This window comes from Pezoporus occidentalis, unplaced genomic scaffold (assembly GCF_034315485.1).
Source record: "Pezoporus occidentalis ecotype Australia unplaced genomic scaffold, CSIRO_AGI_Poc_V1 ctg209, whole genome shotgun sequence".
In the NCBI taxonomy this organism is placed as follows: Eukaryota; Metazoa; Chordata; class Aves; order Psittaciformes; family Psittacidae; genus Pezoporus; species Pezoporus occidentalis.
In genome coordinates this window covers 400,339-417,851 of record NW_026913953.1, presented here as the reverse complement: position 1 = coordinate 417,851, position 17,513 = coordinate 400,339, and the positions used below count along the sequence as shown (strand labels likewise).

The 17,513-nt window shown below is 43.0% G+C and overlaps 1 protein-coding gene across 4 annotated transcripts in view; it reads left to right on the top strand.

Annotated features, from left to right (window-relative positions):
* Positions 1 to 12,482, top strand: part of MOCS1 (molybdenum cofactor synthesis 1) — a 28,203-nt gene extending 15,721 nt beyond the window's left edge. For 2 of the 4 annotated variants that reach the window (XM_062619060.1, XM_062619063.1), the window contains exons 5-11: positions 1,027 to 1,088; positions 2,285 to 2,396; positions 2,727 to 2,839; positions 3,463 to 3,573; positions 4,400 to 4,520; positions 5,937 to 5,984; positions 9,155 to 12,482. In XM_062619060.1, coding sequence (XP_062475044.1) covers positions 1,027 to 1,088; positions 2,285 to 2,396; positions 2,727 to 2,839; positions 3,463 to 3,573; positions 4,400 to 4,520; positions 5,937 to 5,984; positions 9,155 to 10,005 — 1,418 coding nt within the window. In that variant the 3' untranslated portion in view covers positions 10,006 to 12,482. Of the gene's footprint in view, positions 1 to 1,026; positions 1,089 to 2,284; positions 2,397 to 2,726; positions 2,840 to 3,462; positions 3,574 to 4,399; positions 4,521 to 5,936; positions 6,000 to 9,154 lie in introns of all 4 variants that reach the window. The other 2 variants (XM_062619064.1, XM_062619062.1) reach the window with 2 other exon arrangements.
* Positions 12,483 to 17,513: the final 5,031 nt, after the last annotated feature.

Sequence of the window (17,513 nt, the reverse complement as noted above, 5' to 3'; positions counted from 1 at the left end):
AGTCATAACTTCAAACAGTTGCTTGCAAGAGTTTTTTCACTGTCTTCTCCTTGCTCTTCACTTCTCCTTTTGCAGCTAGGACTAGTATCAGGACTGGCTCATAAAGCTGTTTCTTCTGCTTTCTGGTGTCCATGCGTAATAATGCCTTTATCAGCCAGAAGGCAGTGAAGTGAAATTTTTTGCATCTTTCCTTTATTTTCTGATTTTGAGCACATCTAATACTAAGTATTCACAGAATATGATTATTTCTTATTCCTGGTAAAGCACCTACAGACTTTTGGAAAATATTGCCCTTTTGCTAGCATGTGTAAAGTATTTGCTGTTGACTACATCTTTGGAAGAAGGAGCTCAGTCTCATACAGTGTTTGATTTCTCGTACCTGAGTTTAGTGTGCAGAACAGGATGGGAGCTTAAGTGTATTACCTAGCAGTACAGGAGACTTATTCACAAACATGGTGATAGTATTTGAGCACACCCGCTCACCAGAAATGCATACCCAGAGCTCGGTAACTTGCTATCTCATTCTTGTTGCTATCACATTGTTTCTCTGCCAGCTGATGAGTATGGCAGAGAAGGAATAATATATCAAATCTAAAACTGATATCTTGATGAAAGGTCTTAACTTTGTTTAAAATTGACAGAAGGTGTGGTTTGAATGAGATGATTAAGATGCTTTCCTAAAGGTTTTTGGAATTCCAGAATTGCATTGTTACTTTATTTTTCTTCCAAATTTAAGAAGAACATGTATGGGTAAAGATACTTGCCTTAAATTAACTATCTATCTCTCTCTACCTGGGAGGAGCTGACAAGTGGAGGCCACACTAAAATGGTAGGGTGAGGCTGGGCATTTTGGGGGGGGGGGGGGGTACTGGTGTAGTTTGAGCCTCTTTACTTGCAGGTCTTCTTACCTGCAGCCCTGTTTGCTGAATCAGATTGTGTTTTTTTTCTTGTACTTAATAAGTAACCTCCTTTTGCATTCTGTATTTAAACAGGAGAAATAATTTTTTTTTTCCTTTTATATCTTAGGCTTTCACAAGGTAATGGAAGGAATCCACAAAGCCACTGAACTTGGCTACCGTCCTGTTAAGGTAAAGCCAGTGTTCATTTACTCTGAAACTGTTGTGTTTTACCATAATTGTGATTAAAAGATGCAGCTCACCTGATGAGGAATTTATTATTCTCTCCCATAAATAAATTTTAGTAAAACTGAAAAGAACTATAGTAGATTGAAGATTGTGTTCAGAGGCAATGGGAGAAATCCATATAATCTCATTGCATAGCTGAGGGTGCTTGTCTGACCCAGCTGTGAACTTGGCCAGGGGAGTTAGTTAACAGGTAGAAAACTACCCTGCAGAAAAGACATCAGTTTTCTCTTGGCTTATCTCCTTAGCTGCTTAGAGCAGACTCTGATGAGTGCCAGTGTCAGGGAGAGCGAAAGGGAGTCCTTCTTTGCGGTGCAGCTAAACCAATAACATGAAACTTCACCATGACTCAGCTGTTTGAGATTCTGCAGCTGTGGTTCCCTTCAGTTTTTCCAGTATTTGGGAAGATCTATTATGTGTGAGTGGTTTAGGCTATAGAGCTATGAAAAAACAGTTGAAATTAAACTACTTTTTAGGCTTTCCTGAAAGATCTTAAGAGTCATGATGCATGATGCTCAGACATACAGATTTGCCTTACCACCAGGGAGTGTTTCAGCAACTGCATAGCTATCTTTCTCTACAGATAAAGCAAAGAGGACCTGAGGCTCCAGTGTAAATATTGTTTATGAGAAATATCCAGAAAACGCGGTTTTAACCTGCTTTGGAGGAAGGCAGAACCAGTCCTGGAGCCTATGGTTATGGAGTGCACTGTGAACATTTCTGGATCTGGGGAATTTGCCTATGCCATAAATAATGCTGTAGAAGGTCCCCTGCCAGTGCTTTTGCAGAAGCTGTACAACATAAGAATGGGGAGTGAAATTGTCATTTTAGACAGTAAATACTGCCATACACTAGATGAGTAAGATGATGCCTTTGTTGCCTAGCTCTTGTTAGTCACCTTGCTAAATGGAGAAATAAAAACTTTAATGTTGTTGGATGCAAAAACTTAAAGGCAAGCTTGGCAGAAATGATAATCTGTATCATTGCAGTCCTGCCGAATTCTCTCATCATTTTTGCCTGCAAAAAAAAAAAAAAACAAAGTTATTTTTATGTTGCCTTCTACAAGGACTGTGAAACCTCGTGTTAAGAGGGAATAAAGTCATACTCTGCTCGCTAATTTCAGGTGTTTGCTTTTCCTGCAGGTAAACTGTGTGGTGATGCGAGGCTTCAATGAAGATGAACTGCTGGGCTTTGTGGATTTCACAAAGGATCTGCCCCTTGATGTGCGGTTCATAGAATACATGCCCTTTGATGGTAAGCAGTCTGCTTTGAGATTCTTCATGGCAGGCAGTGTGCCTTGGAGACAGATGAATCTAATTTGTGGTTATTCACCCTGTTGACTTATCTCTTGAAGTTCTGGTGAGCTCTTTTGGGGAATTAGGAATTGCTTTAAGTTTTATGTTGTATCTTTTGCAGCTTACCTGTCTTCCTGGGATAAGCTGGAGAAGGATTGGTGGCAGGATTAGTGGGGGCTGGGATACCTACAGGAAAAACTGAGATTTGTGGAGAATGTAAATGTGGTTCTCTGCTAACTAAAAAAATACATACCACAGTTTAAAGTTATGCTGGTTTTGTTAATTCTAGGCAATAAATGGAACTTCAAGAAGATGGTGAGCTACAAAGAAATGCTTGATACAATTAAACAGCAATGGCCTGAATTGGAGAAATTGTCCTGTGAAACTTCCAGCACAGCTAAGGTTGGGGTTAGACAAAGATCATGTAAAATGTGTCCCCATTCTTTCCCTGCCCTTAATCCCCAAATTCTCCCAAATTTAGCATTTATATTTGACAATCAAAATAAAAATACTCAGTGTGGTAACTGTAGGATTTTGATCAAGGTGCCTGCCTGTGATTTGACTCATCACAGTCTTTACCTTTAGAAATACAATGTGTTTATTGTGTGCCACAGTCGGATATAAAGAATTTAAGGCCTGTATCCTGTATTTACAATTTTTGAAACTGTCTGCACATCAACAAGCCGGATGAAACAGTTGTTCAGTGAAATAACAGTACTGCTTTAGAGTGTGTAGTGTCACATGGGGAGTTTCTAGCCTACATGAATCTATGGCTTGTGCTTGCTTGAGTACTGGCATCACCAGTCATTTGATAAGTACAAAAGCAAACATTTAACGAGCTTGTGAATTTCCAGGAAAAGGCAGAATAAACAGGAACCCCTGACAAAGCTGACTTTTTTTTTTTTCTTATTCTGCTGTAACCTTAGAATTGAAGAAAATCTGTGGTCTTTGGACAAATGCAGCAGTAAAAATGAGGAGTAGATGTTTGACTTTTTTTTTTTTTTTCCTCCTCTGTATTTCTGTAGAGTTACAAAGTGCCACATTTCCAGGGCCAAATCAGCTTTATCACCTCCATGTCAGAGCACTTCTGCGGATCCTGCAGTCGGCTGAGGATAACAGCAGATGGGAATCTAAAAGTTGGTAGTGAAACAGGATTCTCTTTGCTTTCATGTGGCAAAAGTAATGTTGAAATTCTTCCCTCCAAAATAGCTGGGATGTAAAGTAGGATGGAAAGATACTTAATTATAAACAGGAGTTAGCTGGTAATCCTGTATGTATTCTTGTTCAAGCTTGTTGGGCTGTTAGGGAGATGTTACATCACCTTTTTTTGGTTTCTCTGTTTTGCTACCATAGTTAACTTCACTTGTAAAACACGGTTGCAAGGCCAGGAAATATAAACATTTGTTTTAATCTTAGATGCGAAATCATCTTAAACATGTGACAAGCAGATGATTTCCCACTAAAAAAAGGATCCAAGCAGCTGCGAGGGCTGGCTTTTGTGTTCCACAAGGATCCTGTCATGTTTCACCAAACATCTTCTTGCAACTCTTCTCATTCAAAAGCAGCCCTTACATTTGTGGAGCAACTGTAGGAAAGGGAAGGGGAATAACTATTTCTTGCCACGTTGAAGCTGGCAGTTTCTGGGGGAATATTAAAGTTTTTAATTAAAAACCGGCATTTGCACATTGTCACCTGATATTGACAACAGCTGTGCTGCTGTTTAATGTCAGATGACCAAGGCAGCCTGAAGGCCCAGTGAGCTTGCATTACGTAAACATCCCAGGCTGTCTATGTGTGTACATAAAGAGAGATAAAGAAAAAAATCTCCATAAGTGTTCTTTTTCTTCAGTAGGATGGGCCTGTTCAAACCTCTTTACTCTGAGTTTAGGATGAAATACTTGTAGTAGCTATTTACTTTATTATTTCTCATTTCTCCTCTTTGTTTGTTTGGGTTGGCTGTAGGTGTGCCTTTTTGGGAATTCAGAAGTGTCCTTGAGAGATCACTTACGGTCAGGTGCCTCAGAGGAAGAGTTGGTTCAAGTCATTGGAGCAGCAGTGGGCAGGAAGAAGAAACAGCATGCTGGTATGTTTGTTGTACCTGAGAAATAACAGCAATGACTAGAGAAAGCAATGTCCTGGTACTGCTGCAGAATGCATTGACTTGCCAGGAGAAGGAAGGAAAGGAAAGCTTCTTGAATGAAGCTGCATTATTTAAGGAAAGTATTTTCCCATCTGATAAGAGTATTATCTGGTAGAAAGCTGGTAACGTACCAGTCCTGCAGGTACTCCAGAGTCTGAATGTTAGTTTTGAGTCTTCTAAGTTTCCACATGAGCTAGAATCTGGACCATCTGCAAGTCTTTCAGGCTGACTTTTGTCTTTAAAGAGATGCAAATACCACTGCTCACAACAGCAGCAAAGTGTAAAACTAAGTAAAAAGTGATGGAGTTGTGCTGGATCCCTTTGCTGTAAAATAAGTACCAAAATGAAATTGAGCTGTTGGTCCAATTACTGCATTAAATGACAAATCCCTTTTTGAGTGTGCAGAAATTCGTAACCACCCATCTATTGCTCTGCATAATGTCATGACACAGGTTCCATGATGATGCAGTCCCATCCTCAGGTTACATTAACCTTCTGAATTTATATTCATAACAACTGTATTTCAGTCACATCTGTACTTAACCATATTTTTGTAATCTGGCTGCAGCTGGGAATGCTGACCTAATATATGAACTGGCTGTATGATTACGCTAAAAATACACTTCGGTCCTTTTGTTCTCTTGCAGATTCTGCCAGTTTACTAACAGTTGGTTTTGCCCTTTTTGCATGATGTGTAAAACAAATGTAAAGGGAATTTTTAAATCTGGGCATAGATTAACTTCAAAGTTCATTGGTTTGCCCAGATAAAATAGTGCTGTGTAAATATAAGGGAAGGGGTAGAAGGATTTGGTTCCTTTACATTCAGGCCATTAATTTCTGACTTTCCGATTAAGGGAAAAGAGTGTTTTTCCCCTCTAGTAAAGCCATTTTGCCATCAGCAGCATTTACCTGGCATTGTCTGTCATCTTCCAGTTTGCGTTAATCCCAGTGTTGTCCCTGGGGCCCTCTGTGATTGGACAGCTCTGAACTAGAGCACTGTTAACAGCTTATCCATGGAAGTAATACAGTTAAATGCTATTGTTAAGAAACAAGAGTCTCAAATTATCTGAATTCTGTAGTAGGGAGACTATAATTCAGATTAGGGAAAGCTTTCTGGGAAAGGGTTCTACAGTTTGATAGAGCCATAGCAGCTGGATGCTTGGAGGCTGTGGCAGCTATGGGTTTAAATAATACCATGCTGGATTTCCCTTCCTCCAGCTTCCTCAGTCTTTACTGAGCTTTGATTTTCCTAGCATGCAGGTTGCACTGTGAAGAGCAGAAAACACAGTATGTAAACCAGATGCGTGAGTTCAAACCTAAAAAGCTAGGATTTTTATGTGTTCCTTATTTTATTTCTAGGCATGTTTAACATTTCCCAGATGAAAAACCGGCCAATGATCCTGATTGGTGGGTGATAAATCAGTACGTAATAAACATACAATGATTTTGTTTGCTTTTTGTCTTTGGGGGAGCAGGGTGGATTGGGCTTTCAAGTCTAACTCGTGTTTGGTTCTGGCTTAGGTTTAGACAAAGAAACGGATTTCTGTAAAAGGCAGTTGTGGTTCACAAGCTGAAGTAAAAGAGGAGAAAGGTCTAATGTCCCTACCAAGCCTTGTTCAAGACCGTAGTGCTTGTACTTCTCTTGCCTTTATTAGGAAATAGGATCTACAGCGGTCTTCTACCATAGGTTTTCACTGGGACTGTTTTCCCTTTGTTGCCCCACTTTAAAGGTCCATCACTTTTTCCATGTTGTGTGGTGCTGGATTGTATTTCTCTGTTTGTTTGCTTTTGCTCTTTTGTATTTGGCTACTACTGTGTTGTGTTCCAGGAAGAGGGGAAAGAGGACCCTTTGTTTTAAGTTGGTATTGACTTTCTCCATAAGGAGTAATGTTCTGTTTTGGAGTTTTATTTCTGGGGGGTTGTTTTTGGGGTTTTATTTTCTAATAGTATTTCATCTTTAAAAATAGCACTTATGTTAAATATATTTATAAAAAATAGCATTATATTAAATATATAAATATATTTATATTAAATAGCATTTTATATTTAATAGCATATATACTAAACTCTTGACAGCTCACAGGGACCTACGTAATTTTTCAGGATGCATTTGAAAAAATCTCCACATGCCAAAGTTAGCATTCATAGCAATGTTTGTATGGCTACAGCTCTGATCCATCCAGTTTCCTTTTGAGTAGTGCTTTAACTTTGTCTAACATACTGTAAGGGAGGCACAGCCTGTCCAGGTCCTCCCCCAGCTGTTCCATGTCTCTTTGAGACTAACTGCTGGCAGTCACTGCAGATTGGAGATGAGCGGAGAGTATCCCACTGTGACACATGGGGACTCATTAGGAGATTTCCCAACTGTGTTTTGAATTACTTACAAACTTCAAATCATGCTGGCATGCGAGCAGTCAGTGGGGGTGTGTATATGGAATTAATTTAATGAAACTTAATGAATGCTGTGGAAATCACTAATTGGTTTTGCTAGTCCCAGGGAGCCAAACCTGGCTTCTTCCCTGCACTGCTGTTGTCCGATCCTTTGCTGTATGGTTTGTATCCCATTTCGCTTAATCAAAATATTCCTTTTGGCAGGTTGCTGTCTTCATGGGTTCACTTCAGTTATGGGAATTTCCTCTGTAATTTAAGTTATCTCCTGCCTTCCTCCTCCCCCCAGGATTGTGCTAGTTGTAAGCTAACACAATTAAACTTCAGGTGCAGTAACACAGTAACAGAATATAAGGAGATGCAGTGTATCAGATGGTTTCAGTTGTGTTATATGTAGTGCTGTAGGAAACTTTTTTTTTGTATATGAGCAATTTGGGTGAAAATAGAGATGACTAGGTACAACTTGAAGAAAATTAGATTGTGATTGTTAGGAAAAGCAAAGATGTTTTGCATGCATTACTGCCTATTACTGTTTTTTTACTTATCACTACTTGAGCAAACAGCACTTCTCGTCCCTGCTCCCACCCATGTGTGTCTACACTGTAGAATTAAATACTAGTCTACCTTTGCAGTCCAGCTTCTGAAGACACGACACCTTGCCAGAGGTTTAGCTTGAGCTTTAAAGCTAATCAAGAAATCCAGAAGACAGTACTTTGAGTTCCTGGATTTCAAAAGGAGTATTCATGTTAGGCACCACTGTATAAAGAGAGAGGGAATGAAAGAGTAAGAATAATTTTCAGTGTTCTTCTAAAGCAGAGCAATGTTGCACTCAAAACATTTATGTCCATTTAATTCCATTCCTCTGAGGATAAACACATTAACACTAAACTTGCAGGAATCTTAATTTTAGTGGGTAGGCCATCACTTGCAGATCAAAAAGGGACTTTGCCTGAATTTAGATGACTGCAGGGATTTAAAAAATAATACAAAAACAAAAAGACCTTGAAATCTTGGATTGATTTAAACTTTCAGATCAACGTTTGGAGGGTATTATGGATGAAAAAGCCACTAAGCACATCAGAGGCTGACACTAATAAGAAAAAGAGATTGCTTGGTTTGTTTTTAAAGAAAGAGGGCATGGTGGCACAACCAATGCTGTGTCTGTTACTGTTGTGTGGACAGTCCAAGGGGATACTTGTAAGTGTGGTCTAATTCCAAATTTCTCAGACCAAAGAGAGCAGGAGCTCCAGAAAAAGAGAAACATGCTTATCAATGAGGCTATTAAACTAGTGCTTAACTGCTTACCTCTATACTGCTGTCTCTTCACTTACAAAACAAATCACTATTTATACATGAAAAAGGCTCCTTGTCGTGACAGTTGGCATTTAGCCTTCTGCAAATGCCAAAACCAAGGGATTAAATGGTGAAAAAGGGGAGGAGGGCTTACTACTACTCTGCCAGCTGGAAACTGCCAGCTCAGCTTGGAACACACTTCTGAGTAGATTTAAAATCTATCTGTCAATCAGAGGAGCATGTTTTTTCCAGTGTTTAAGCTTCAGCTGTCATTAACATGGTAAGAGCTGTTAATAATAAAAGAGCTTCCCATCACAGAGCCACCCTCTGAACTCACAGACACTGCAGTTGCAGTGCTTCTGGTTCCTGCTGTCCTTAGGTGCTGGCATGACCCTTCCCTGCCGACGGGGATGGAAGCAGGAAGTGTAGCTGCCTGTGCTGGGAGGAAGGTGCTTGGAAAGGCAAAGTTGAAAATCTGAGTGCAAGAATTTCCTATTAACCCTTTCAAGACTTTGAAAGAAGGCTGCTGCTGGGGCAATCTCAAATGGATGCTGAGATGCTGTGACTCTTTTCTTCAGAATGGATGTTCTTATAAGCTTTCTTGGCTGCTGTTTCTCAGTGTTCATAGTTTTGAAAGCAAGTTGTTTCTTCTTATTAGAGACCTTGAAATAAGTGGTTTGAGTCTTTGGATTTGTAGTAACAACTACCAAATGCATGGAACCAATGAGAGAGAAAGGCTTGAGGATAAAAGGGGATGTTTGGAGGCTTATTGAGGTTTTTGCAGTACAGAAAGTCCCAAGCAGTGCTTTGACAGGCTTCTCAGGTACTGCAGACTCAGCTTAGCTTTCCAGTTAATAATATGCATTCTCATGTTACTCATGGTTTTTCCCCTCTAGAACCTGCATTGATGCTGTTCCCACTATGCCAAGATGCCCTACAGAATTCCCCAAATTCAAAACAGTGGGGTCACACATTCAGCCATTGGCTGACTTTGAGAGCAAGATTCCCCAAACAAATGAGGAAAGCATTAATGGAAAACAAGCTTACAGGGCAACTCTACTTGCCAAGATCTTGCCCAGAGCAACAGTGGCATATAACAACAGGAATTCTGCAACCGCATCTTAGAGGTCCCTGTGTCTTCCAGAAGGACCCAAGCTCCACATTTGACCCAAAGTGCCTTGATGCTTCTCCTGTAAACCAAGTTTCAGTGGACTACCAGTCCAAAGGGGCAAGTCCAAGATCAGAATTGGGCACTATGGTATCTCGTGCCTCTGACAGCTTAACTCACACTGATGAAGAAGGACGGGCCACAATGGTTGATGTTGGAGGGAAATCAGATTCAAGAAGAAGTGCTGTTGCTGTTGCTGTGGTCCACCTGGGTGAGAAGGCATTTGGGATGGTAAGGCAGAACCAGGTGAAGAAGGGGAATGTGCTGGCAGTGGCCCAGGTTGCAGGAATTCAGGGAGCCAAGCTGACGAGCCAGTTGATCCCATTGTGTCACAACATCCCCCTCAACCATGTGGAGGTGTCTCTGAGCCTGGATGAGGACAGATATGCAGTGGTTATTCGCAGTGCCTGTCAGACCTGGGGGAGGACAGGGGTGGAGATGGAAGCTCTAACAGCTGTCAGCCTGGCTGCCCTGACTGTGTATGATATGTGCAAAGCAGTTACTCATGACATTGTGATTGAAGAGGTGAGGTTGCTTAGTAAGACAGGTGGCCAGAGGGGAGACTTCTCAAGAGTTTAGATCATACCCAGACACTTCGTGTGATCACTGCTGATGTTTGGCCTTTTACAGAACTACCTTTGCTTAGCTGGTAGGCTTGGAGACCTCAGCAGGTGTACCCTACAGCAACCCTAAAACTCCAGTTTGCCTTACACTGTCAGCTTACTGCTGGAGCCACTTATCCCTGTTGATAACCTGTTTTTTAGAGAACAAGCTTCTCCACTCTGCCAGTACCTAAATTTCACTGTCCTTACCATGAGCTAGAGCCAAGATCCCTAGTCATGCCACAGAGTTGGGTTTGTTTTTCCTTCTTACTGTGAAATATTTGCAGCTGCCGTCATCACACCATGCAACTGTGAGTTCTGGAAATGAAGCAAGTGCTGAAAGTGCTGTTATTTGGCAACTGTTTCTAAGTCAAGGATTAAGATTTCAGAATTGTGTCCGTATTTCTCCCTGATGTTTTTGATTGAATTTAGAAGGTGACAGTGAGGAGAACACAGCTTGGGAACCTTACCATAAAGCAGAGATTATAGCTGGGGAACAGCCAGGTTCAGATATGCAGCTCCCATCCCTTTACTTTGCTAGTTCTTCCCCTGCCTGCAAATGGAAATATCCACTTATCAGTTTCAAAAGAAAAAACAAAAAAGATGTCAGCTACTCAGTTCTCTTCTCTGTAAAATGATGATGTAGAAACAGAGGATTTCTGGGTTTGGAAGAATTATTTTGCTGATTCAAAAGATACCTTTTACAATGGCAGAAGCATGTTCCAGCATTTTGACCTTAGCACTCACACACATAGAGGCCCTGTGTCTGCATGCTCAAGGACTTAACTGTGCCATGCATGGAAGCAGGCATCAGCTCTCCCTGGCTGTAGAAATAGGTGTCACACCAAGCCCCAGAAGACCTGAAATTTTTCAGTCCTACAGTGCAGCTCCTACTAATGAGCAACCTGCATTGTCCTGACAGATAAAACAAACTTTAAGACTAGTAGCCACTTGGAAGAGTAAGGTAATTGGTGTTGGCTAGGTGAGAGTGTTTTCCTGCATGTTTCTCCAAATTTGCTTTTGTGAAGTCTTCTGGCCTCAAAGCATTTAACTGTCCCCATTAATGTTACAATGCCCACTGTCACATAGCATTAGATAGTTTTGATAATTGACTATCCTAGACAAGAGTTTACTTGAGAGTGTTGTTAATACTGATGGATCCTTTTCAAATGTTAATTTAAATTCTCTAAACTGGGTGTTTCCAGCTTCAGTTTGTTTTCTAGTGCTTATGGCTAATGTGAAATTGCATATGATTCAGGGTGCTCCCTTCTCCATACGCACAGAGAGTTGAAGACAGCTCTAGTAACATCAGAGAGGCTACCAAAAAAGCATCTTAAACCTTGCGGGTAGCTGCTTCTCATGAAATAAGGTTTAGTTACTGTGAGCATCAGTAAAGCACACATCACACTGTTGTACATCCTACTCACTTAAAGTAAGCACAGGTCTAAGTGAGGAGGCAAAGGTTTTATGATAAATCCTCTGCAAATTTCGTACACTAGCTACCACAGAAGTCACCTTTTCCATCATAGATTAATTAATTTGATTCTTTTTTCATTGTCACTGTGAGATAAGCCACACACACAGGAGCTACAGCTGAATGGGGAAGGGGTCAGAAAAGCTTGGTGCTCAAACTCCATTAACGTTTGTACACCTACATCCGGTGTTACACTCATGATGCCTGGACAGCACTGATGTGTCTGTTAAGTTAAGAGTAGGGGCAGGAGCATACCTAGCACTGCTGTACTGAGCACCAACAATCCCCCAGCCATGCAAATACACGAAGTTATGTTCACCTTTGGAGCTGCTGTGCCCACAGCACAGAAGTTTCCCTAGCTCAGCATGGAAACAGATTGCCAGAAAAAGGATGCACGTGTGTAACCTGCTAAGTTAACCAATTACACACAAGCACTTAACTCCCCCCACCACACACAACCCACCCTGCCTGCCCTGCTTCCACCCAGTCTCTAGCTAGTTTTGAAAACTAAAAGGAAACTAGACGTATTCAGTAGTATTAAAATGATGCTTTGGGGCATATGGTACTTTGGCTTCTGAGAAGTTTGTGATCATGCTGTAAAGCTCATGCAAAGGAGTGACTCAAGGCTACACAAGGGACTACTGAGCACATGCATGACTGCCACGCACATTTTGCTACTTACGCACATTTCACTACTTTCTTGGGTTAAGAGGGGCAGAAAGCTTTGGGCAAACAGATTTTGGTGCCATTTTATGGTTGTGTTACATTATCAAGTCTTGAAACTATGCAGATATATATCTATATAGATATAACAATATATAAATATATAGATAACAGTCAACATTTGTGAGCAAAATTAAGCTGACAGCAGTGTATGTATCAGTGGTGCTGGGTGGGCAATGGTGTAATACGTATTCATGAACTGACTTTGGAGGCTTGCTTTTTTCTCCACTGCATTTTTAATAAAGACTAATTGTAATCGAGTATGTTTTGTAGTACTTTGGATTCCTGTTTTATTCATTCAAAGCAACATCTATGTTTTAATCCACAGCTTCTATGAATAGTTAACTCAGGACGAGCAACAAGACAAGTTACAATGATTAGTCATCAGTTAGAAAGGGGTCAGTCACAATAACGTATTACTATAAAGAGTCTATTACTTCCTTTTTTTGTTGAGTGAAGCTGCTCTCTATCTGCTGGGCTTAAACTGGGTAATCCTATTAACATAATAATTTATCTCATCATTATTCCAGCTTCTCCCACATGCCTGTTTCAAGTCAGTGGCTGCATATAACAGCACTGCTTTGTGTTGAAGGGTAACATAAGGTACTGGTGCCTCCAGAGCCCTCACTCTTAACACTTGAGGGACCATGCACAGAAACTGAGGTCTGGGGAAGTGCCTGTAGAGAAGTCCATACCCCCTCAATCATAAGTCTAAGGAAAATTCCCCTTCTGATCCACCTGAGCTTCCAGGAAGTCTCTCACCTATTACCAAGAAAGCCTGTTTCTCCTTGAGGAAGTTGATGATCTGTTAACTGTAGCCAGGCACAGTGCACTTGCAGGTGCTTTGCAAGAAGGCAGACAGCAGCTCTACTGGCAGAGGGTCTCTCCAGGTACAACCTCCAAGTGCCGGAGTAACAGCACGAAGTTTACATCCTTTTTTCTAGGAGCTGCTTCCTAATTTGGAATTAGTTTTTTGAAGGTTTAACCAAAAGAAACAGTATAAAGCACCAAGCCCACCACATCCCTTCTCCTGAAGGAAGCCGTAAGAATGAGTCACATCTCTCGCGCTGTGCTGCCAAACGCCAATACTGCAGAACCTGGCAGCCCTTACAATGTTACAATATAGCTTTTGCCTAATGGAAATTCTGCCTCATCCAAGCTAATGTCCCATTTGTGAGTTCCTGCTTGTTCATTGCTAATCCAGCCTGTGTCTTCTGTGGCAGTTCGGTCTGTCTTTCCTTCGTGGCCACATCTTGAGGATAGTCACCCCAGCCTCGGACTGCCGTGGAAAAAACTGGATGTGGCACAGAAGGGAGAAGCCAGCAAAAGCTGGTCACTGTTGCTAAAGAGATTAAATCTAGGTCAGAGAGAACCGTGCTCTCAGAAATTGCTGGAGAAAGAGTGGGACTTTGAAGGAAGACACGGCTTGAAATACCTTAAGAAGGAATTTCTTTTTCGCAATGGGAACCGCTCAAAACCAGACTAAAAGCAACAACAGCTGAGCACTAAAAAAGGGAATGAATTTTAAGCTATTCTAAACCACTGGCGACCTGTAGTCATTCTCTGTAAGTTGCTGACGTTACTCAGCTTTACATGGGATTTGACTGGACAGAACCTGGCTTTTCATCCCACCCCTTCTGTGGCCTTTTGATAGCTTGCAGCACCTTCTGGCTGCCTCAGCAGCAGTTATGCAGGCATCTAAGAGCCTAAGAAGGGCTATAACATTGTGTGTGCTTTGGCCTTAATACAGCACTGCTAATTAGTTACACGGAACCACAGTTCATTTAGTAGAGTCTTGCTCCAAGAGAAGCTTAACATTTCAGGCAGCCCAGCAGTTGGAAGAGTTGCTGGTTGCAGTGGCATGACTAGACTTTCATTTTTTTGAGACTTCAGGTTAAAGTCCCAGTGTAGGTGTCAAAATCAGTGGATCCAAGGAGTCATTACTGCAAAGTAATGACTGTGGTGGGCAAACCCCTCACACATCTGGCATGCTCCCTGGAAAGGCACAGGCTGGAGCAGCCAAATCTTTTTTCACAGGCTGGGCTTGAAGTGCTTTGAGCAAGCTCGGTGCACCCTGCTGTAAGAGCAAGACAAGTTTGTTTAAGCAACAAGCTTGAACAGTGGCAGCCAAGACACAAATCCAGCTGTCTCTACCTTCCCTTGTCTCTCCACACTGCTAGTGACGTGATTAGGAAGCTTTCAGTTTAGCATCTGTGTTTTTGTACTTGCCTTCTTACTCCTTTAGAGAGCAAAGGGTACCCAAAGTAATAGCTGAGTACAAGTTCTGAGTACTGGAAGGGATGGGTAACCTGAGATGCCACTGAGCTTTGCTCTGAACAGAGCAGCACAACAAACTAGGCACTGCTCAGCTTCATGTGCAAAACCTGACTTGCAATGGCATGGCCATGCCCCACAGGCAGCCTGCCTAGAGCTCCTGGCTCTCCAAGGGACACAACAAGTGCTCCATGGAGCAAAACTTCACACTTCATTGTTGCTTAAGAGTTTCTTCCAGAAGCCCAAATCAGCAACAGTATTATAGAGACAAATGCTTCACCAATAGCTCTATCAACAGAGAGGGATGGAGGTTATCTTCAAATTCTGGAGAGCCTGCTCAAAACCAGAAACTCTTAAGTACGACTAAGCTGTTCCAGCATGGTTTAGCCTTAAAAAATAAATACAACAGAAACAGCCTTCTATGCCCATGATACTTCCAGTGTGCACAGCTGGCAGGATGCAAGGCCAGCAAAAGCAGAGTGTCCAGTTGCAAAGTCAAGGGCAGCTTGGCTGCAATGTGACAACAGGCTGGGGAGGAAGAGGAGGAGGAGATTGCAGGAGGGTCAGGCAACCGTGTAGTGTTAATATTATGCTTGGAAGATTCCACATGCCATCAGATACATAGCCACTCCATTAGTAGTGCCCTGGGCCAGTTGTGGAAAAGCTCAATTAGCACCAGCAGAGATGTGCAGCATTGCACAAGGCAGAGACCCTGCTGGTAGCATCTGCCTCGGGGGGGGGTTGGGAGAGAGGGGTTTCCAACCAGCTATTACTGCCACCTACTAAGGCCTTAACTCCCGTTTCATTAACGGGGTCATTCAGCACTCATGCCTCCCCACATGCAGCTCCAGCAAGGCTGGAATTGCTGTTGTCTCTAGTGGTGTATGAAGCTGCACCCTCCCTCCCTCCCTCCCTCCCTCCCTCCCATCCCATCTTATCCCATCCCTTCCCACTACCTCCCCACTGCCACCCACAGTGTGTGCCTCCAAGAGCTGCGCTTCCCCTCCCTGGTCCTGACGCTCAATGGAAACGTTTTAGCTCTGCGTGGCTTACTTGGCTCCAGCAGATCAGCTCCCGGGGCCATCCTCAGCCCAGATCCAGGAAACGAGCCGAGCTGAGGGAAGGAAATAATTTCTGCTGCCCCTGAAGCCTCGTCTCTCCTATTGTGGCTGGCAGCTTGAAAGGCTCCATCCTGCCAAGACTGAATCTTAATTGAGATTAGTGGAAAAGACAAGCTGCTGCCAGGCCTTATAGAGAACATGGACAGAGTTTGCCTGGCCCCACAGGAGAGGGCCTTCACTAGAGTTTACAAAAAGTAAAGTAAAATCCCCTGCAGGGCTGTGGTGTCAGTGGAAGAAGCAGGCTGAGGCCAAGGAGGACAGGAAACTGCTTAGACAGGTAGTTTGCAGAGGAGGAGCATGCAGAACCAGACCATGTGGAAAATCCTCCCATCCCACAGCCTGCTGGGATGGGAAATCACCAGCAAGGCTGAGGGGCATATTGCAATCCCCAGGACCTGAAGTGAATTAAATACTACAACCAGCCCTGAACAAACACACAAAACTATCACTAAAACTTTGCGTGGAAACGCTCCTGCTAAGAGCTATAGGAAAAAGGACAAGCTTGTCTTCTTATGAGAGAAAGTCAAGAGCAAAGTCTCTTCAAGCATCCTGTCCGCATGTGGCACCAGGATGCTACATGATGCTTTTCCAAGCCACAGACACTGATATCAAGCCCATTTTCTACAAAAGCCATAGCCAAAGCTCACTCGTACCTCTGCGATTAGGCACCATCTAGCCTCCCCTTTGGCTTTAAGGAGGCACCCAGAAGTGCTACTGCCAATTCGTAATGTACCCAAGATAATGCTCCTGGCCTGGTAAGCTTATACATGCAGTGCCCTGTCATCTCAGCCACCATCCCGTACCAGTGGCAGCAGAAATGCACAGTGGGAGTGGAGCAAAGCAAGTAGCCAGCAGTTGGGGTGATTCTGACACTGTTTGTGCCATATTGCAGATTACAGTGAATCCCTGAAGTCCCTACATCAGAAGGAGGTCACCATGGTCCACCAGGGTCCTGCTTGGGCAGGGAGCTTCAGAACTCACTTCGCTGATTTCAGGGGTCGAGGGTTACCAGCAGCTTATGCAACAGATGCCATGCAGGCATCTCAGAGCTGCTGCACCTGAGAAGAGAATGTGGGCTCTTGCTCTGGTAAAATAGCATTAATGAGATTTTCCAGGCAGCAAACACACTCTGAGGGACACACCCAGGACATTCAGCCATCAGTAACACAATGTGTACAGAAGGCTCTTGGCCAGGCAGACTGGGAGGTGTATTTAAACATAAGTTTCTCCCACTCATCTTTATAGCCTGCTGTTTCCTGCCCAGCTCAGTGAGGATGCCTCCAAGCACATCCCTCTGGGATGTCCCACATGCAGTTAGCCCATCACTGAAAACCATAGCCTTTGCAAACCTATGCCAGAGAACTCTCGCTGAATCCCAGCAGCTGGAGGGATTTCATTTCCACTTCGCCAAGGCTGGCATTTCAAGGTGTTTTTATTTCTTTTTAATCAACACACTTGGGCAGCTCTGGAGGGGTCTGGAGGAGGGGAGGGAGGCAGCACAGCCACTGTATCTGTACAAAATGCTTCACATGCACGTGAAACGACTCAGTGCGTGCATTGCAGTGCTGTTGCAGGCCATCATTCCACCTCCACAAAGCTGTTATTTACTTAAAGACTTGCATTCCATGGAAAAAGATGCCCCAAGATAGCACTGTATTTCTAAAATTAAACCCAGCTGGAGCAGAGAGCAAGTGAGTGAGCACTCCTGTGCTCCCACCCTCACGGAGCTGCTGGAGAGCCTGGCAAAACACCTCATGTGTCCTCAGCCATGAGGGAGCCAGGCTCAGAACAAGTGTCTTACCCAAAAGCAGAGGTGCCACCACTTACTACACAGGGGATGAGCATTTAATAGCAGTGATTGCACATCCTTCCCCAGCAGCCCTGGGAAAGCCC